The sequence below is a fragment of the Protopterus annectens genome, chromosome 7.part0 (genome assembly GCF_019279795.1).
Source record: "Protopterus annectens isolate FY-2018-M chromosome 7.part0, PAN1.0, whole genome shotgun sequence".
Taxonomy (NCBI): Eukaryota; Metazoa; Chordata; order Ceratodontiformes; family Protopteridae; genus Protopterus; species Protopterus annectens.
Genome location: NC_056739.1, coordinates 33689826 through 33711980, shown reverse-complemented (window position 1 = coordinate 33711980; position 22155 = coordinate 33689826). Strand labels below are relative to the sequence as shown.

General features: G+C 39.5%; 1 protein-coding gene across 1 annotated transcript in view; it reads right to left on the bottom strand.

Annotated features, from left to right (window-relative positions):
* Positions 1 to 22155, bottom strand: part of LOC122806222 (complement receptor type 1-like) — a 424151-nt gene that overhangs the window by 167828 nt on the left and 234168 nt on the right. Inside the window, exons 9-10 of the mRNA XM_044076465.1 lie at positions 14196 to 14269; positions 9026 to 9211 (exon numbers count right to left, since the gene is read on the bottom strand). Of these exons, the coding sequence (XP_043932400.1) occupies positions 9026 to 9211; positions 14196 to 14269 (260 nt within the window). The remainder of the gene's footprint in view (positions 1 to 9025; positions 9212 to 14195; positions 14270 to 22155) is intronic.

Below are 22155 nucleotides of genomic sequence, written 5' to 3'. Positions count from 1 at the left end.
AGGTGCCAGTTCACTCTGTAGTTCATGTAGAACACATCCAGGTATATTGTCATGTCCCATAGATGCTGTGTTCTTGGCCTTGGACAGTGCTGTTTTAACCTGTGCAGCAGTAATACTGGGTGCCTGGCAATCTACTGGTAATGTGATTGGTCCTTTGGAGGGGGTTGAGAAGGGTAAAGTTAGCATTGAATCTGTCAGCCAGTATATTAGCAATAGCTGTTGGCTCAGTATAGGAGGTACCATTGTGCAGTAGCGCAGAGGAAATCTGGGTATTGCCATGGAGAGTTTTTATATAACTGTAGAAGGCCTTGTGATTGTCTTTACTATCTGCTGCAATTCTGTTTTCATAGCTAGCTTTAGAGGATTGATGAGGGATCTCAACCTTTTATTGAGGCTGATAAGGGAGTTTTTCCAGTCTTGGGACTTTGCCTTATTCCAGATCAGTTTCTTCCTTCTGTTGCAGAGTTTGTTTAAGGCAGGGGACTACCAGATTGGCTTCCTTTTTTTTGAGGAGAGCGTCTTGGATTAATTGGGTATGGCGAGATCCATGTATTTGTGTACGTGTTCGTACAGTGCACTAGTGTATGATTCAGTGGTCATGCAACTGTTCTCCATTTGCATGGGTGCCATGTAGTTAGCCACCTCTGTTTTTAGGAGCCCAAAGTTAGCATTGGAGAAGATTTTAATGGTGGCTACTTTTGTGGGGGGGGTGGGGGGTGGGGGGTGGGGGGGAGAGATGTGGATTTCCAAGGTGATTAGTTTGTGTTCGGATCTAACCAGGGAGGAGCTGACTACTGGTGTAGAGCAACGGTCACCCATGTTAGTAATGACCAGGTCAAGGATGTTGCTACCTCTAGTGGGGGTAAGAATGAGCTGGTCCACAGCATTGGAATTAATGAATTCCAGAAAGCATTGGGCAAGTGTATTGGTACATGAGTAGTTTTCCCAGTTATTGGAGGGGTAGTTGAAGTCACCCAGTATGAGAGTGTTAGGTTGGACCCTAATATTCTCCAGGGTGCTTAGGAACGTGGAGTGTGAGTCTTGGGACATGGTTTGGGACCTACCTGAATCACTGTCTTACCCAATGTTGGCTGCACCTGAAGTATCTCAGATGCGTTATGTTGGGCTACCAGTCTGGAGGTGTGCGCATCCTTTATGAATATGGAAACACCCCCACCGTTGGAGCTTCGGTCCAAGTTCTGGGGCTGAAAGGTGTGGGATGAGTTATAGCTTGGTAGTGCAGGGGTGCTTTCTGCTGCCTTGAACCAGGTCTCTGTTACTGCACAAATGTCAGTGTTCTTCATTTTAAGCAGTGCTTCGAGCAAGTGCATTTTGAGAATTAGACTTCTAGCATTGAGCAGCATGACTCTCAGACTGCATTTGTTTGTAGCTGTTACGGTGGTAATTTGGTCTTTGGAACACCACCTAAAAAAGGCACTATGGGGTGGCAAGAGCCTTGGCCAGTATCCGGAAGCCCAAGGGTGACAGATGCAGGCCATCTATGACAAAGCATCGAGGTCTGTCAGTCATGTCATCCCAGGTAGACAGATACTGGATCCCCTTAGAATGACACCAGAAACTTAGCCAAATGTTGAAATCAATTGTTTTCTGCTTGTACTGTGGTATCATTCTGGGCGATGGTAGGATGCTGCTCAGGGCTAGGGTCATACCCACCTGGGCTACATAATCCAAGAGCTCCTCCTTGTCTCTCTTCATGTACTTCAGGGTACGTCTCAGGTCATTCACACCCACATGTACAATGACAGTATCATATTTGTAAAATCACACCACGAATAAACGAATCTCCACCAAAAAGTTTATTGAACAACAAGACACGCGCACAGATCTCCAACACTGACCTAGGTTTCGTCCTGTGGACTTCTTCAGAGTGTTAGAAATCAGCACAATAAATACTGTCTGCAATTAATTAATTCATCAATTAACTGATTAGTTAACCACACTAAACTGTTAATCACAACAATGAAAATAAAAATGAAAAGTAGTGCCTAATACAACCTACTGTTCACTCTAAAAATTGTCCTAGCCTAATTTTGCCAATGTATTAATACATAAATAATAACAACACTGACAAAAAAATAATAGCAGAATACACATATTAAACTTTTGAAATGATTATTTAAAACCGTAACTTAAAATTGTTGGCCACATTCTAATACTCACAACAAAAAAATGTGAAAAAAATATATATAAAAATAGGTATTAAAAATACAACATCATCATTGTCTGAATTACAACGGTGAGACTGACCATACAAAATGAAAAATGTTAAATGTTAATTACAGTTATATTAAAAAATACTGAAGTTATCCCATTACATTTTGAAGCCTCAAATAAGGTTTGATAGTTATAAATTCGTTGAGACCTGGATAAAAATGTGCATTCAATATCATTTGCCACTTAAGTTCACATACATCAAGATGGAATTCGGTTAACCTACCCTGTTGGTCCTGGACTAGTTGTTCTATTATACAAAAAGAAAATTTGTGGTCTTTGTGTGTTGTAATATGTCGTGCCAAAGCATTAGTGGGCTTATTATGTTGAATGTCCAACACATGCTCTTTAATTCTGTCCCTGAATTTCCTGCATGTCTTGCCCACATAAAATGCCATGCAAAGTTGACATTTCGCAAGGTAGATTACATTAGTAGTGTGGCAATTGAATTTGCCCCTAATCCTAACGTGTGTTATTGATGGTTATTTTACTACCTGTTTGCATGATAAAGGCACATGTGGAACATCTACCACATTTTCTGTTGCCTCTAATTGTATTTGTACTATTGTCCGGATAAGTAGTACCTCTCTCAATAATTTGTTTTAAAGCCCTGTCCTTACGTAAAATGAACTTAGGCTTACGTGATGCAAAACCCTGAAATTCCTTAAGCCTGACAAATGATCTCCAATTTCTTTCTAAAATTTTAATAATACCATCAGTGTCTGCATTAAAGGTGACCACAAACAAAATATATTCATCTCGTAGATCAAACCTCTTCTGCTTGTTGAAGTCATCGTTCAATATTGAACGTGAACTTTTGAGTATAGGCTGTATGTGTCCGTCTTCCCTTTTTGTTTGTATTTCCTTCCTCACTTCTTCACATAAATGTGTGGGGTAACCTCTGTTGGTGAATAACTTAATCATGAATTCTACTTCTCCTTGAAATTCTGTGTCCTCACTAACCATGCGTGCTGCCCTGATTAATTGTCCTTTTATAATAGATTTTTTCTGATGTTCCGGGTGCCAGCTGTCGTAGTGCAAGTAAGAATTTGAGAATGTAGATTTTCTAAATATTTTAGATGAAATGTAGTTGTTGTCTTTGTTGTAGGTTAAACTTACATCAAGATAACTGATGTTTTCTTGGTTAACTTCGTAGGTGAATTTCAAGAACCATACTGTTTGATTAATGTAGGCTATGAATGTCTCCAAGCATTTCTTCTCGCCCTGCCATATAATAAAAATATCGTCCAAAAAACGGGTGTACATTTTAATATATGACTGGAATTCACTATTGAAAACAAAATTGTTTTCCCAATAAGCCATTATGTAATTGGCGTAAATGGGGGCACAAGCTGCCCCCATTGCCACCCCAGTTTTTTGACGAAATTTGTGACCTTCAAAAAATATAAAGTTGTTATTCAATACTATCTCCATGAGCCTTACATACACATTAATTTGGTCCTGATCATATATACCAGTAGTTGCAAGTTGTTCTTCCAACCACTCAAGACCCACATCTTGTGGTATCACACTAAATAGGTTAACCACATCTATTGTCAAAAAAATGATGTTAGACTGTGCACCATAATTTCTAATCTTGTCCAAAAAGTGCCATGAGTCTTTAGTAATGTATGGAAAACTCTCTAAGCCTTTTTTCAACTTTGAATCCAAGTATTGACTAATAAAGGACACCTTACTCCTCTTCCCGTCAACAATTGGTCTAAACCGAACATTGTTTAGACCTCTGTGGATCTTTGGTATCCCAAAGATTCCACTCACTACAGGATATTTGTTTACCATAAAGAAGAATCCGTCCTCATTAATTTGTCCTTGCAGTAACATGTCCTCAAGGGCCAAGTCGATTTTTTGATAAGCTAAATGAATCTCATTAATACTCACTTCAACATAGTTGTCCTCTGACAACATAGTTAACATTTCATTATCATAGTCCAACTTGTCCATTATTACAGCTCCGTTTCCCTTATCGGGCTTCATCACACGTATGTTTTTGTTAGAACACATATAGTTAATACTGTTAATATTTTCTTGATTTAAGTTACTTTGATATGTAAATTTTTTGTCATTGTAAAATTGTCTTATATCTTGTTCACACAAATTTTCAAATATGTGAACCATATTATTGTATGGTGGATTAAAATAACTTGGTTTGTGCAAATTAGGAGCTCTTGAAACATGCTCATCACCATTTTTAAACCCAAAATGAGCCAACAAGTTCAGTTTGCGTGTGAATAGCTTCAAGTCTCTAAGTGTTTCAGCCACATTCCCTCTTCTACAAGGTACAAAATTGAACCCTTTCGATAATATATCCACGTGTTGCATACCAAACACAACACTTGAATAATTAAACAATTTGAAATCTTTTGCAGTGTTAAACAAAATTGTAGGATTTGATAAAGGAGTTGTACATTCGTCCAAGTAAACACTGCAAAGTGGATTGACCATCCCTTCTTGTTCGTTAATATAGGTTAGCCCATTACCTTCAAGTGTCTTAGTTGTGTTGTCTGTGCACTGCCTTACAGTAAAATTAGTGTCTTCATCTAAAAACTGCCGTGTGTTGTTATGTACATAGGTATCCACCATTGCTAGCTCTTTACTGCTATTATTGCTAATATTACCATAATCTAGGTATAGGTCCCTAAATTCATCCATAACACTATGTGTGCTCATCTGCAATAAGGCATTGTCATCAGCATACAAGCTTGTTTCAACCACTGGGTTTTTGCCTACTAAATTACTTGAGCCTCCCTGAGTGTCATATTTGTACCTGTTGTTGAGGGACCTGAGTGCATGTGTTATGTGGTGGATCCTGGCACCTGACAGGCAGCTGACTGTTACTTTCTTCTTATTCAACCTACTGATTGTGACATCAGTGTGCCTCACTATTGAGTCACGTATGACTAGTGTGTTGGGCATGCTGTTTTGCCTTAGGGGATTTGGTTGAGTCGCACACAATTTAGAAGAGTTATGTGTCTCATGATTAGTGTTGTGTTGTGGTGATCAGGTGCATTTCTGCCTTGGAGGTCTCTGCTGTCTGGGTAGATTTTTATTGAGAGCCTCTGTGAAGGTGGGTGTGTGGTTTGTATTTTTATGTGAAGGCAGTGCTGGTGTGTGTTCTGGAAGGCTATGTGTTCCATGTGCTGTGGTGCAAGTGTTGACCTTCTCCTCTTGACCAGCTATTCCAGTTTTGATTGGAGAGTGTGTGGCTTCCAATTTGGATATATAAGTGCATCTCTCACAAGTCTGAGTGTTGGGAGGTAAGAGGAGAAGGTTGTAAGTGTACATGAGGCAGTTGCTACATTGCCTCAGGCTGCCCAAGTTCATCAGGTTAATAGGAAAAAGCACAGGGATCTGACCTTTAGACATGCCTGGGGGGGGGGGGCATTAATACATACTGGAGCTGTTTCCTTGTAGAATGTTTAGTGTTGGTAGCACTTTTCTGTGCTACAATAATTGTTACAAAAAGTCTGTCTGGTAAAGTGCTAAACTAATAAGCTAGTAAAAGTGCAGGAGAGGAAAGAACTAGCAGATCTAAGGGAAAAATTGAAGAACAGACTTTGGCACCATTGAGAAGCTTACAAACAGTCCTGGATACAGCAAACCTGCGTCTGGATTAGATTAGTTACAGGAAAGGTGGGAAACAAGTGCAGATGTGGATTTTTAAACCAGAAATTTGAAAGAGATGGAAAAAACTGCCCAAACGCCCAATAAGTTACAATTTCTGGGCCAGAAACCATTCCTCCTCTGGTAGATAGGCTATCTAGTGTTTACCACTCCCACTGCTAAGCTAGAAGGCTTCTCTCCAACACGGAAAGGCTTGGGGAGGGGCTCAGAAGCTTACCAATATTCCTGGATACAGCAAATCTGTATCTGGACTAGACTAGTTAGGGAAAGGCAGGAAACAAGTGCAAATACAGGCTTTTAAACCAGAAAGTTGAAAGAGATGAAAAAACTGCCCAAACAGCCAATAAACTACAATTTCTGGGCCAGAAACCACTCCTCTTGTGGTAGATAGGCTACCTAGTGCTTACCACTCCCACTGATAAACTAGAAGGCTTCTCTCCAACACAAAAAGGCTTGGTGGGCTCAGAAGCTTACCAACAGTCCTGGATATAGCAAATCTCTATCTGGACTTGACTAGTTACAGGAAAGGCAGGAAACAAGCTTAGATTTTTTTTTAGAAAGCTGCTAAAACAGCACTAAAAACAATTCAAGTGCAGTGCAAGCTAGCACACTTACATGTGTAGCAGTATTAAAGCAAATACAGTTTAAATAAATGCAATTTATTCTAAATGTATTCTGAGCTAAATTCAACTGTTGTTTTATTCAACTCTGAACAGTTTAGAAGTGCCAAAAAATATACTTATCAGATGAGAAGCACACTCAGCACTCAGTCAGAACACAAGGAGTTTTTTTTTTTGTTAGTGAAGTGCAAGGGGAGGAAGGAGGAGCAGAAGACAATTCAAGGTTAAGAACCTAAGTGGGTTGACCTTCTCAAATGTTCTCTCTGTATTAGGTATAATGAACATTAGATTGGGAATAGTGTCCCAGATCAAACTTACAGTAGGGGTGGGCAACTGCAAAGCCATTAACTATAACAAACACCACAGGAATAGGGTGGGTGGGAGTATGAAAACCAGTTTCAAAGAGATCAGAAACAAAAAACAATGCCAGCAAATATATAAATTAATTCAGTCAGCAAATATATAAAATAATTCAATCAGGCAAAAATTAAGACAATGCAGAACTCTGAAAAGTTAAATTGCCAAGAATTCTACTTATCAGCGATTAATTTTCCAGATTGTTTGAGAGCACTCTTCAGTCAGAACACAATGAGTTTCTAACAGTGTATGCAGGAATATACAAACAGAGGTGACTTCAGAATGAACACTACTCAGTCACACTTCATACTGGTGATGGACTATATTAGAAAACAGGCCAGAGGAGACAGATCATCAAATATGCTGTATGCAGATGATGTGGCCTTACAGCAGACTCTGAGCAAGAACTTCAGTAAAGGATAATGGAATAGAATGCAAACCTGAAGCCACATTTGATAAAACTGTGTACAGATAAGGCAGTTGTGATGGCTACAAATGGTGGAAATCTGAATGAGAACTGTGATGGAAGGAAGATAGTGGAACACATTAATAGCTTCAGTTATCTGGGAGGCATGGTTGAGGAGAAGAGAAGTCTGAGTGAGGAGGTTAAAACTATAATCAGTGTCACTGCAGCCAACTGGCACAGAATGTCAAGAGTACTATATGACAGAAGAATGCCAAAGAAGCTGAAAAGTAAGGTGTACAAGACAGTGGTGTGACCAGTACTGCTATGTGGCACAGAAACAAGGGCAGTAAAGTCAGAACAATTGAGGAAGCTAAAGGTGATGAAGATGAAACACCTGAGATGGGTGGTAGGATGCACACTGTGGGACAGATGAAGAACTGAGAACATCAGAACAGAAACCAACATGGCTCCAATTGTAGAGAAGATCAAAGAGAGCAGATTATGGTGGTTTATGAGTAGCAGAAAAGCAGAAGACAATGAGGTGAAGAAGATTTGAAATAGATGGGAAGAGAACAGGAGGAAAAGAGGGCATCCAGTTTAGAGTAAAGGGAAACTGTGAAGTTTGTGTGACCTTACCTGATGGATTTTGTGAGAGAAGACCTGCGACAGTCAAGCATGACTGTTGTACAAGGTAGGTGAGTAGCACTGAAATTAGAAAGATGGTGGCAGTTAACACAACACTCAGATCCCATGTAGAAAATGTGATAAAAGAAGTTGAGGGTGGACTATGATTTGTGACTCTAAATGAGGGGATAAGCCACTGGGGATCTATTCCTATTGTAAATGTATGAGATGATAGATAGAAGTTAAAGCTACTAAATTCTAGGTCATTCACTGTGGGACAAACAGACCAGTTGTGCAGTATTGCCTGAAAACAGAAACAATGGAGGTGCTTGGAGAGGAAAACAGTGTATAAGTCTGGATTAAAACTATACTTCATTATGCATGCTGTTGCTCAAAGGTTTCAACCAATGGAATGAGGAGAATTACATATCATAGTGAGAGATTTTCACTTTTGAGATAAGGAATTTATTTTGTATCTGTATAGGATTTTGGTGAGATCAGCCTTAGAGTACTGCATTCATTTCTGAGTGTAGGTAGAGAAAGGAAGATTGGAACAACTGACGTTATATGAAGAAGACTAAAAAAAAATAGAGAGCTTAGAAAATTGTTAAAATGAAAGATGCAGCCTGTTTTCCCTTGCATGAAAGTGGAAATACGGCCAGGGTTTATAAAACTTGCAGAATATGGTAGGCTGGCCTTTTGGAGAAAAGATGGTGGCAGAAAGTGACACAGCTGGCAAACTGCAAGTGACTATTTTAAGGGAAGTTAGATACCTTTCTGTTTCCTGGAAAGACTTTTCAGGTCTTAAAACATATTAAATGATAGTGTGACAGGGCTAATCTTAGCTTTTGATTTTTAAGAGGGAATAAGACAAATTGGATGGAACACTGAAGATGAGATGAGGTAGCTACTTAAATATCATTCAAGTATGTAAACAAACTAGTAGTTTTATTCATTAGGTTTTTTAATATTATGCAGGTTGAATTTTCAACATATTGCACTTTAACATAACATGTATGCATACATATACATTATGACCATTTACTATACCCTTTAGAAATGTACACAAATCATATTTTTTCTTGTAGCATTAAATACAACCATTAGAATGGATTCTGCAACAGTTGTTAAAGGAATTACTTACTTGCCACACACTGGGGAGGATTTGCACTCCATGTGTTATTTCCAATGCACTGTATAATCTTTTCTCCTTCGAGATAAAGCCCATAAGAACATTCATATATAATTGAATCATTGTATACATACATTGACTGTGGGAATCCTACAACCGTCACATCTTTCACTGCAGGAGGAGGGGTGCAAAAAATACCTGAAAGGGAAAAAATATCTCACATAATTTCTGTCTGATAGAGTAATGAGAACATCGTACCTCTTTTATGTGTGATTTTAACTTTAAGTACTAACGATGGGCGATATTTCAGAAAGCAAATGTTGCTGCAAATGTGTGTAATAGTAAACAATGTGGTTACCATTTGTAATTGCAAAATTTAACCATATTGCTTTGAAAAATATATTATCTGATTAGTATTAGGACTATTTCTTTTTTTATTTATATTTATGCTTGTTCAACAGGCCCTTAACTGGCTGGTCATTTGAGCCTTTTCAGGCACAACCAACATCACAGATTAGCCTGCATGATAGGACAGATGTATATTTTTAGCAAAGTGTATATTTGGTGTTTTGAGGAACACAAACACTTGTAAAACATTTTAAAGTACTGTATTTCAGTTGTTTGATGACATTCTTAAATGTACATTTAGTATAATAATACATTGAAAAGATTAAGAAGCTGCGAGAAAACATAAACTAATAGAAGTTCTAAAGCACTGACAGATTTATCATTGTGTACCTTGCATGCCAAATTATTCATGTACAGACTCTCATAAGTGACAATATGAGAGTCATCTGGAGCATTTGTGAAATCTATGGTGTACTGAACACGTTCAATGCATTGTACATCATCCATTACAGCTCTGAGTGTTACTCATGTACAGACTCTCATACATGACGGTATGCATGTCTGTACAGATGCTCATACAGGACAATATATAAGTCATGAGGCTCTGAGACTGTTATTCATGTACAGACTCTCATGTGTAACACTATATGAGTCATGGGGCATTGTGCTTCATGCAGTATGATTATGAGTGTTATTCATATACAAAGTCATATGTGACAGTATGGAAATCTGTACAAACTTTCATACATGTGTCATAAGGCATAGTGAAATGTATGTTGTACTGAACATGTTCATGGCATTGTGCTTCATGCAGTATGGTTATGAGCGTTCATGTACAAACTCTCATACATGACAATACGCAAATCTGTACAGATACTCAAACAGGACAATATGTGAGTTGTGAGGCTCTGGGAAATGTACAGTGTACTGAATATGTTCAATGCATCATACATCACGCAGTGCAGCTGTGACTGTTATTTATGTACACACACTCATACCTGACAATATGTGAGTCATGTGGGGCATTGTGAAATTTGTGGTTTACTGAACACGTTCAATGCATTGTACATTTATACCATACAATGATGATGCTTCACGGCTGTTCACAGCCAATAAAAGTGAATACATGGGAGGAACAGCAAGCAGCATAACAGGATGTCCATCCAGCAGTACTTCACTGCATTAAGCATTGAGCTTGGGGTTTGGAAATCAAACCATTATGGGAACCATGTTCATGTGTGTGTGTGTGTGTGTGTGTGTGTGTGTGTGTGTGTGTGTGTGTATACGGACGCATGCACATGCATACATACACACACATACATATGCATAGTCAGATTTGATTGCACATATTGGGGTGATAGAATATATGATTCCATTGGAAGGATATGTCAACAGGGAAAGCAGTATGCTAGGCTTTGCATCTTTCACATTTATGGTACTATAGAAACTTGCAAAAATATAAAACATGGCAGAAGGTGTACAAGAGCAGCACAGACACCCTGTTTTCTGTAGGTTCAAGCTATGTACCATATACATAGGTGAAATCTGTGCACCCTGCTATATATAAGTACAGGAAGAGCACCCTTCTTTGTCTTGGTAGAAATTGTGCACCCCGCTGTATGTTGGGGAAGCCATGCACCCTTATGTATTGGTAAATGCTGTGCAATCTGCTAAGTATACTTGAAAGTTGTGCACCCCCTGTGTCTACATGGAAGCTGTGCACCTCACTGTGACTCAATTAAACTGTACACCCCATTGTGTCTTGATAAAACCTGTGCACCCCGATTTTGTGTAGGTGGAAGCCGTGCCAGCTGATTATGTGTAGGCAGAAGCCGTGTACCCTGATTACGTGTAGGTGGAAGCTGTGCAATCCAGTTATGCATAGATGGAAGCTGTGCAACCCACTTATGCATAGGTGGAAAAATTATGCTTTGATTATGGGTAGGTGGAAGCCGTGCACCCTGATTATGTGTAGGTGGAAGCCATGCACCCTGATTATGTGTAGGTGAAAGCCGTGCACCGTGATTATGTGTAGGTGGAAGCTGTGCAACCCAGTTATGCATAGGTGGCAGCCTTATGCTCTGGTTATGGGTAGGTGAAAGCTGTGCAACCCACTTATGCATAGGTGGAAGCCTTATGCTTTGATTATGGGTAGGTGGAAGCCGTGCACCCTGATTATGTGTAGCCGGAAGCCGTACCAGCTGATTATGTGTAGCCGGAAGCCGTGCACCCTGATTATGTGTAGCCGGAAGCCGTGCACCCTGATTATGTGTAGGTGGAGGTTTTGGGCACTCCCTTTCCCCTATCTTGCTCCCCTCCCTTCCTCCTGCCATTGTTTTCCCTTGTTTCATATACCTGGACTGTTATTCAGTCTACCTTACCTTTACTGCCTGTTAAGTGTTTGACCTCTTCCATTGTCTCACCTACCAACTCAGCATTTTTTTTCACTTTCATTCCTCTCACTCATCCTCTTTCCACTGGTGCTGCCCTATGCATATTCAAGTTCCCCAACCCTAATCTGTAATTTTGTCTGTGTTATGTCATGGCACCTTGTGTAGCCTGCATTTGAGGAATTGTAATCTACCCCTCCCCCGCTCTTTTCTCAGTAGTAATTAGCACTATAAATATCATTTGTTTTTTTTTGTGTATAACCACACTCTATTCATCATACTGCTGGGAACATTGATTTATTGAGTATTGTTTTACTGACTCTTTGAATGTTCTGTGTATTTAAGTGCATTCATCCATTTATGAAGCTTGAGTCTGTCACCTCTTGCTTTGGTGCAGTTAGCTATCTGACATTGAGGCTAGTATGATAAATTAAGAGTAGAGCGAAATATGAACTTTGTGTGACCTTAGAGGGAATGTGAACTTCGTGTGATCTTACATGAAATGGAATTGGAGGCTTGGGGAGTGAATGAGGACCATGCACACTGGAAGGTGTACCACAACATATTGAAAAGTAACAGTTGATTTTTTCATTTTTGTACATTTAGATTATCACCTGTTGAGGTTTTGCAAGATTAAATAGTTTATTTTTTTTTTATTATCTGTCTTTTGCACCTGTAATACCACTTTTCTGAGGACTTTTAATTACTAGTCTAGAGTACTTTTATATACTGCAATTCCATATAAAATTGTCAACACTTAAACAGATGACTGGGACTTTGGTCTCAGGCATTCCCATTTGGACATGAGGTAGTAAAGTTTTTAATGTGGCTTCTGCATAACTGTAGGATCCAGAATTTGATCTGAACTGCATGGAGCCTGCATGTTCTTCACTTACTGCTAAAAGTACTCCCTTTCCCCTCTCAAAACATAATGGTCATGTTCATAATCTACTCCTAGTTGCCCAGGCATAAAGTGCGTGCCTTTTTCCTTGTCATTGGATCATAGTATCATGGTTGAAAAGGGTCCACAAGGTTCACCCAATTTAACCCTTTAACAAAATATTTCTAAAATAAACTTTGTAAAAAAAAAATCCTCCTCTTTTTAATATTCTAGCCTAAGGTCCAAGCAGCTTGCTAAAAGCTAAACCTGTTGTTTAATTCACCTGCTCCCTAGCATTACTGGGCCAGGTAACATGGGTGTAGATCCTGCTACTGATGTTTATTACTAGCATTGCTGAAGCCTTCCCATTCCATTGGTGGTACAATATGTTGGCCCCATCCTGTGTCCTCGTGTGCACTATCACTTAACGGGGAAAACAGCACTTCTCCAATATACCAATTTTGCTTTTGTCTTTTTCTTTGCTCTTTTACTCTTTTTTTTTCTTCTCTCTGTTTTTTTTTTCCTTATTTTCATCTTTTTCTTTACAATCAGTTTCCGAGGACTTCTATTCTGAAACCCCTAAATCCAAAGTTTAATCTCAGTACTACAGGCTGGAAGCCATCCAAAAGTATTTTACTAGACAAATCACTAGAGTTAAGTACCTGTATTATGAGGACAGGCTAAAAGTGGTCATTGTGTTCAGTTATATCTAGACTGGAAAAAGGAAATTCTGAACTATAAATGTATGAATGATGACATAATAGCAGCGATACTAGGGATTTTATTTAGGGTTCATGTTATGGCAAACTCAAACAACTGCTTATTTCTGAACTATCCTCCTTATAACAATACTATAGGGACAAGATCATTTCATAGCAGAACTGGTAAACTATGGAATAGAGTGCCAGTAGAAAAGGTGGAAGTCTAGAGGCATTTAAGGGTGCACTGCACCAATGATTTTACAAAAGTGTATATAAGTACCCTATTATTCTCAGCAAACTCTTGCAATGCTTCATAAGAGGCTCAGCGTTTGAATTTAGGAACATTGAAGATTAAGCTTCAGTCCTCCTCCAACCTGGTCTGCTTTGTGGCAATAGTTTTTAAGATAAGATATGTTTTACGCACTCTTGATCTGCATATTTTTGGTGACTGAATAAAAGTAGTAGGAGCTGGTCAGCTAGTGGTGATGCAATCTGGGACACAATGAACAGGGCATGAAGAATGCCATTGCATGCCATTTGCTTTTTCTGGCAGACTTTATTAGTTTTGACACAAAAGAAACACACTCAAAATATCATCAACAAATGGTGTCCAGAAATGATAGGGAGAAGGGATTTCTGGTTCACATAAAGCCAAAAACATTTCATTAAGCATAGAACTAGGGGGAGGGGCCTCCTATACTAATCTCTTGCTAATTAATAGTACCTTGATGGGGCTCATAAAAAGAACATTTCCTATCCAAAACTGATGTAAGTGTTCACAATTTAATAAGAATGTGCTATAAGATATATTCTTGTATCCATTGTTAAGACACAATGAAACAAAACTTTATGGTTGTACTTACGTTCACAGGTTGGAGCAGCAGTATCCCAGCCAGTAAGTGTGCATCTTCTTTCATTGCTTCCAAACATTTTGAATCTGTATAGTGACATTAAATGTTATAACATGATTTCTTTGGTTATTCACAATTTGCAGAGCTTGAAAGAGATATATCTTTTAAAGCCTAAAATCTCATCACTTTGTGGTGCTACACAGCAGAAACTCATTAGCATTTTTGCATTAGTTAAGAAGATGGATTTGAAAACTAGTCAAATATAAGTTCATAGGTAAGTACTAGGCTACCTGCCCTTGTGGACCATTTTAAGCCAAGCCCCGTTTCCTTTTTGTGCTTGAAATAACCTTTGGCCTTTCCCATCTCAAGGTCAATAATTGTATATATTACCCCTAACGAGAATAACTGGAATCGTACCATAGATAATTTGAGGGGACCCATGCATGGGATAAAACATTAGGAGCTCCATCTGTCCATTTGCAGTACAAACAGCAATGTTTAGGGTAAATTTTCTGTTTCCCATCCTTAGTTTTAAGTTGCACTTGAAAATGAACAGCGAGGAACTTTGTTTTATATGGATTCAAAGTCTGTTCCATAGCAATGGTAGTCTATGCAAAATACACCAGTCCTTCCAAACCATTCTGTTGATGTTGCAGAATAGATTCAGATCCCTAGACCAAGTATTTCTAATGCCATTTGACTTGCTGATGTGCAGTAAATCCATCAGTAATGGGTTGAAGGATGCCTTGTATGGCAGACACTGATCACTTCTTAGCAGTCTGTAAGATACAATGCACAGTGACAAGGCTTTGAGTCCGTCCATACAGGACGTGTTGCTTGAGCCTTGTATCCTTTTTGTTAGGTATCTCTGTGGCTGCCACTGTTGTTCCATGTGTCTGGACAGATACATACCAAAGGGGGCATGACTGGCCTAATGAGGGTTGAGTAAAGGGCAACAATGACACCCCCAAATCTAGACACAATCCCTTTGTTTATAAGCTGTACAATATAGAAGGACTTTCTTACAACAATAGACACATGTTGCTCAAAAGTTAGGTCACTGTCCACATAAGTTCCCAAATCCTGAACAAGTGGATAATAATAACTTATTAGTTTAAGCCTTGAGCTTTCTCACAAAAATGAAGTAGGGCATATAAGTAAGTAATATCACACTGAAATAGTACAAAGTATTAGAAATATGAAGTACTATTCAAACTGTGAGCACACCATGTAAAACTGAATGTAATGGATGACTATACAAGAGCTGCAAACAGATTAATACTAATAGCAAGGATAGCCGCTAAAATTCAAATGAAACTAAAACTTGGCAAACCAGCTACAAAACAAACAGTAGCTTCATGCCACCCAGCCCAGATGCTATAGTCTGGTAGTTAGCATAGACAATTAAGTCTATGAGCTGTAGTGAGCTTCTGCTTGTTTTACAGGTTTGATTCCCGCAACCTTTATTTCCATCATATCTTATCCTGAGAAAGTCACTTAAAGTGTTCTGGCATATTTTATAACTTTCTATCTATTCATTGCCATCCTATATGTACTTCAAAGTGCAACAGCATTTGCACTTCTTTTTAAATTTCAAAGTACACTTTAACCAGTAACTGCACATTTTAAAATTCTAGTCATTCCTTGTCTTATATTGTAAGTTACAGTGCAGTTGTAGGTTTAAATATTTATCTAAGGCGTCACTATATTCAAACTTTCTAGTCTTTATAAGTTTATTTTTAAATTAATTCAGTTTAAAGAATTGAATACAATATTTAATATGACTGTAGATCCATTACTGGAATTATATATTTTTTACATCTAGACTAAAGCCATACTATCAAAAGATTGTGTTACCAAATATTCTGTCTACTAGACCTGCTAGACAGATTTTTTTTTTCCTGTACAAATTTTTTTCTGTGCAAATGTAAAGTCCATAAAATGTGTGCTGGAATAAAAAGCACAATTATCCATCAACTACTAATTCTTATAAATACTACTATGAAATTAAATGGTATGAGTTATTAGGGGTCCAAAATTCAACCTATTAACTTGAACTGCAGGCGGAGAAGGGAGGGCAAGTCAGAAGTGATTTGCTTGCACATTGGAAAAATACATTAAATCATACAGAATAGTCTAAACACATATTAAGACCTAATGAAAAGCAAATTTTAATAATAGATGACATTGTTCAGAAACCTACTAAACATGATTTCTAAAGCTAACAGAAATATAAATTTTAGCCCCATGCAAACAAATGAAGATGATTGATATTAAGGAGGCAGTTATAAAAGTGAATTCATCCTTCATCAGCTATAGCCATGGAACAGTCATGATATGAGTTAGTGATGAGAAAAAACATTTTAAAAAGTTCTATATTTTAACATAAGGCATTATTTCTAGACATGGGTAGAAATAAACAGGTGGGAGTTTAGCCTGGATAATAATTTCGTTGGGTGATAACACAACAGTTTCAGTAACATAATAAATGAGTTCCAAATCTTTAAAGTAAGCCCCCATGTCATTATGTTAAACAGGGGCTTGGTACAGAGGCCTGCAATATATTAGTGATGAAGTGTTAATGTGCTGAAAGAAAGTTACATTAAGTCCAATTGGTTAAGCAATTTGTGAACCACAAGGCCAAAGTAAGCAAAATGCCAGAGGTGACTAGTTTGTCTTATGGAATGTTTTAAATAACATAAGGGTATGAATATAGCTGCAAATATATTACTAGAGTTCATATTGATGCAGATGTGTTCATTTTATTTGAGAAGTAGTTTCCACACCAAGAGACAGATTCCAAAAGAGCTACTCTCAGTGTAAGTCTGCCCTGATTCCAAGACTTGTTCTCAGTGTAAGTGACTTACTTTGGTGTAAGGCCTATCAATAAACTGGCTTACAACAGGGCCAGATTCCAAAAGACCTGCCCTTAGTGTAAGTGGTCACTTACACTGAGAGCAAGTCTTTTGGGAATGAGCCCCATGTCTTGCTTCAAAGATACATTGAGAATCTGATAGCAAGTGTTTTTTGGAGATGTAATCAAATATTTTTCAAATATTGGAGACACCGTTATCTTAAAAGTGCATTTTAGAACTGATCTTGGATGAGTAGTATTTAGCAGATTAATATGTCCATTGTTATATTCAGGAAGCTTCTGTTTATGATGTTTGAGTAAAGATTTTTTGGAAAAAGAGAATTATTGAGATGGTGCATGATGGCTTTTTTAGTGGGAGAATTTTCACTTGATCTCTCTTTTACTAATTGGTGACCAGTTAGATAAATGAGTGGTGAGACAGAAAATTTAGGAATGGGAGTAGCAGATTGATACGATACTAAGCTGCATGTCTTTAACAAAGGTGAAAAATCTCTGTTCACATTAATGAATTATGAAACAGAGTTCTTTAAGAAAGAATCATAGCTTACTGATATTGGCAAGTGTGTGTTTAATATTGTATTTAATATTATGATTGCTTAGTACATTAGTTCTAATGCATATAATGCTTGGAATGAGTCGCCAGGAACCAGAGGTGAGGAATGATCTCATGGAGTAACTTGCAGATGACGATCAACCCAGAAGAACATTTTTAAGACTAAATGGCATCCCTGGGTGGGTGGAATTAGCAGACTGTATGGGCTTCATTAAAAAGTTTTTGTCTTTGTACTCTGGGGAAAATGAGAATGAGCTGAAGCTAGCGAGCCCACCGTACTTTGAGTCTGGATAGACAGTACAGGGGCAAGATCCTCAAGGAAAACTGATGTACTTTGAATTTTTGCTGCTCAAAAGAGCAGCTCCTAGTTTGTAGGAGGAGGCCAAACAGCTCAGTCATGACGCTACAAGAATATTTACAAACCCAGCTCATTCTGCAACCGCATTAAGGAAGAGATGCAGCATCATACCTGCAGTACAGTTAGTTTTAAAAAATCAGATGTTTCATCTGTTGCACCCTACTGTATACAAGTTTTTTTTTAACTGCTTAGGAGTAAAGACATTTCTTGACCTGCAGAGGCTGTTTATAATATTTAAAAAATACAAACAGCCAGTGTGTGCAAAACCTGCACTAGACCAGGGAGAAGCGTGCAATAACTGGTAGAGATGAACAGCAATTCCATTATGCACAGAAGAATCGGAGCATTGAACCATTTCATCCTTTCAAAACAAATATAGCCATCTTAGAAAGAGCAACATTAGTGAAACCAATTAAAAGAGATAATGTTACAATAAGCTGAGCAAAATGATCTTGGGTTGACAGAGATAGTACAAGTGCTCTGTGGTTACCTTTTGTTGAAAGCATAATAAATGTAAACTCCAATTTGAAGTGTGAGTGTTACATGCAATGTGGATTTTTTTTTCTTTTGCTCTGCAATGTACCATAATTCCCTTGCAAAGATACAATTTTTCTTACAGGTTGAACAATGACTCTTTCGTTTCTCAGCAGAGTATTATGCATGTTATACAGCTTGTTTTGGTGTCACTATGTAATGTGTATATGCCATTTTAGTCATAGGTTCATAGGTTCATACTAGGCTATCTGCCCAAGGGCATTTATAAGCCTAGCCCATAGTTATTTGGCTTTCGCCACCCCTTTAGTTTGAATAAAACTATGCCTATTATTTTGCTGTGCCTCTGTCAAGCAGTGACACTGAAGTAATCCCTGGGGTATATCTGCGATCCCCTATCCATTGGTCAAGATTCCTCTTGAACAAGGCCAGCGAGGTGCTCTGCCTCACATGTACCGGGATTTTGTTCCACAGCATAGGGAGTCTCTGGGTGATGAATCTGTCCCTCCAGCACGTTCTATTAATAACCGTGTCAATGTTTAAGTCTCCTGCCCTTGTGGTTCTGAGGGATCTAGATTTTTTGAGGTGAAGCATATTCATCAAATCAGGGTTTGACATGGCCTTATATGTCAGGCACAGGTCACCTCTGAGCAAGCGGTATGAGACTGAATAGAGCTGGAGTACTTTCAGTCGGGCAGCATAAGACATATTTTTGAGACCCTTTATCCTTTTGGTGAGGAACTTTTGGGGCCTTTCCAGCTGCTGCAGGTGTTGGGTCAGATACATTTCGAATGGGGCATTGTACTCAATCATAGGTCTAATGAGTGATGAGTACAAGGGGACAATGACCTCCCTTGATCTAGATGTGAATCCCTTCATGATCAGGTGGGCAATGTAGAAGGTTTTCCTAACTACTTTAGCAACATGAGTGTCAAACGAAAGGCTACTGTCAACCTGGGTCCCCAGATCCCTGATGACTTCTTCTGTGCTCAGTGGATTGCCACCTATATGGTAGCTAGGGGTAACCTTGTTTTTCCCGAAGGGTATGACTATGCATTTCTTGGCATTTAACTTTAGGCCATGGCTCTGGCACCAGTTATCCGTTTCTGTGAGGCCCTTCTGAAGGATATCTGTGTCAGATGTGTTTTGGACTATGGCGCCAGTTTGCAGTCATCTGCAAACTTTGTCAGCCATAACCCTCCTGTGTTTGCTTGTACTTCAGAAAAGTAGATGCCGAACAAGAGTGGACCCAGGACTGAGCCCTGTGGGACACCACTTGTGACAGGCTTTGAGTCTGACATGGCTCCAGCAACTCTGACCCTGTGGGTTCTGTCACTTAGCCAGTTTGCAACCCATCTTGTGATGTATGGGTTTACATTCAAGCTGATGAGTTTTTCGATGATACCTGAGTGGGGTATTGTGTGAAGGCCTTTGCCAGGTCAAGGTAGGCTGTATGGACTGCCTTTCCTCATCAATGGCCTTGGTGACTGTCTCGAAAAAGTCAACCAAGTTTAAAAGGCATGATCTGCCTTTGACAAAGCCAAACTAGGTTGGATCCAAAGTCTGCAAGTTCCCTATGTCTTTATTTATGAGTTCCATTATGATCCTCTCCATGGCTTTGCAGATAAGGCTTGTCAAGCTAATGGGACGGTAATTTCCAGGGTCGGTGGAGGCACCGCCCTTGTGAAGTGGGACCATAGTCGCCGTGCGCCACTCCTTGGGTACGTATCCTGAGGTGAGGCTAAGATTAAACAGCTGTCTTAACTGCGGGTTTAATTCCTCATTGAGTTCGTGGAGCACACAGCCGGGGACACCATCCGGTCCCATGGATGCTGTGTTTTTTGCTTTGGAGAGAGCAGTTCTCACCTGGGCGTTGGAGATGTTTGGGGGGCTACAATCCTCTGGTATAGATATCTCTCCTTTTGGGGGGGAGAAGTTTGCACTGAACCTGTCAGCCAGTATGTTGGCAATGTGTGTAGGTTCAGTAATCTTCACATCATTTTGAACTAATTCTGAGCATATCTGGGAGTTTCCTCCTAGGTTTCTAACATAGCTAAAGAAGGCCTTATGATTGTCTTTTGAGTCCTTGGCGATTTTTCTCTCAAAATTTGCCTTGGATGATTTTATGAGAGCTCTTAGTTTTTTACTTATAATGATCAAAGGTGTCTTACCTTTCAAGGATTTTGCTCTATCTTGTAGTAGCTTCCTCCTTTTGTTGTAGAGCTTGTTTATGGCTGGGGTCCACCAGACTGGACGCTTGCCTTTGGTACAAAGAGTCTTAGTTTTGTTTGGGATTGCCTGATCCATGCAGTCCTGTAGGTGCTGGTAGAAGGCATTTGTAAGTGATTCAGCGGTTTGAGTAATGTTTACCACTGGCTCAGGGGCCTTAAAGGAGACCACACTAGTTTTTAGAAGTGTGAAGTCGGCTTTTGAGAAGTTTTTCACTGTGGTCTTTTTATTTCAGGTGGGGGCGGGATGAGGACCTCCAGCGAGATTAGTTTATGATCTGATCTCACCAGTGAGGGGTATACTTCCGGTGAACATTGTGATCCCATGTTCGTGATGATGAGATCAAGTATGTTTTCTCCTCTTGTGGGGATGGTGACTAGTTGTTCCATGGCATTTGAGTTTATGAACTCCAGGAACCTTTGGGCTAGAGTGTTTGGGCTTGAGTAGTGTTCCCAGTCTATATTAGGGTAGTTGAAGTCACCTAGTATGATGGTGTTTGGAGATACATTTATCCCTCCATTGTTTTCAGGAAGGCCATGTGAGGTTCCTGAGTTTGAGAGGGTGGCCTGTAACATGCTACAAATTGCAGAGCAGTCTTGCCTATGGTTAATTGCACCTGGATGGTCTCCGATGCATCGTGCGTTGCCACCAACCTTGAGGTGTGGGTGTCCTTTATGAATATGGACACCCCCCCTCCTTTCTTGGTGTTGTCCGGATTTTGGGGCCGGAACACATGATATGAGGTGAAACCTGCTAGTGCTGGGGTGCTCTCAGGAGCCTTGAACCAGGTTTCTGTCACAGCACAGACATCGATGTTCTCCATACTGAGAAGGGCCTCGAGTGCGTGCATCTTGAGATTGAGACTTCTGGCATTGAGCAGCATTACCCTTAGTTTTTACTTTTTGTGTTCTAGGGTGGTAGGTTTAGAATTTGAGCCTTGCCTAAAAAAGGCACTATGGGGGTGGCAAGAGCCTTTGCCAATATCCGGAAGCCTAGGGGTGACAGGTGCAAGCCGTCCCTTGCGAAGCAGCGTGGCTTGTCCAGCATTTCATCCCAGGCAGACAGACATTGGCTCCCCTTTGAATGACACCAGAATTTAAGCCAATTATTAAAGCTGATCATCTTATCACTGTATTGTGGCATCATTCTAGGTGAAGGTAGGATACTGCTCAAGGTCAGGGTCATACCTGCCTGGGCTACATAATCAGAGAGCTCCTCAATGTCTCTTTTCATGTAGTCCAAGGAGGTACGTCTCAGGTCGTTAACACCAGCGTGGACAATGACTGAGTCGTACTTGTACCTGCTGTTGAGAGACCTGAGTGCTTGTGTTATGTGGCGGATTCTAGCGCCCAACAGGCAGCTTACTGTGACCTTCTCCTTACTCAGTCTGGTGAGTGGGACATCAGTGTGTCTGACTATGGAGTCACCTATGACAAGTATGTTTGGTGTTGTATTTGGCCTTAAG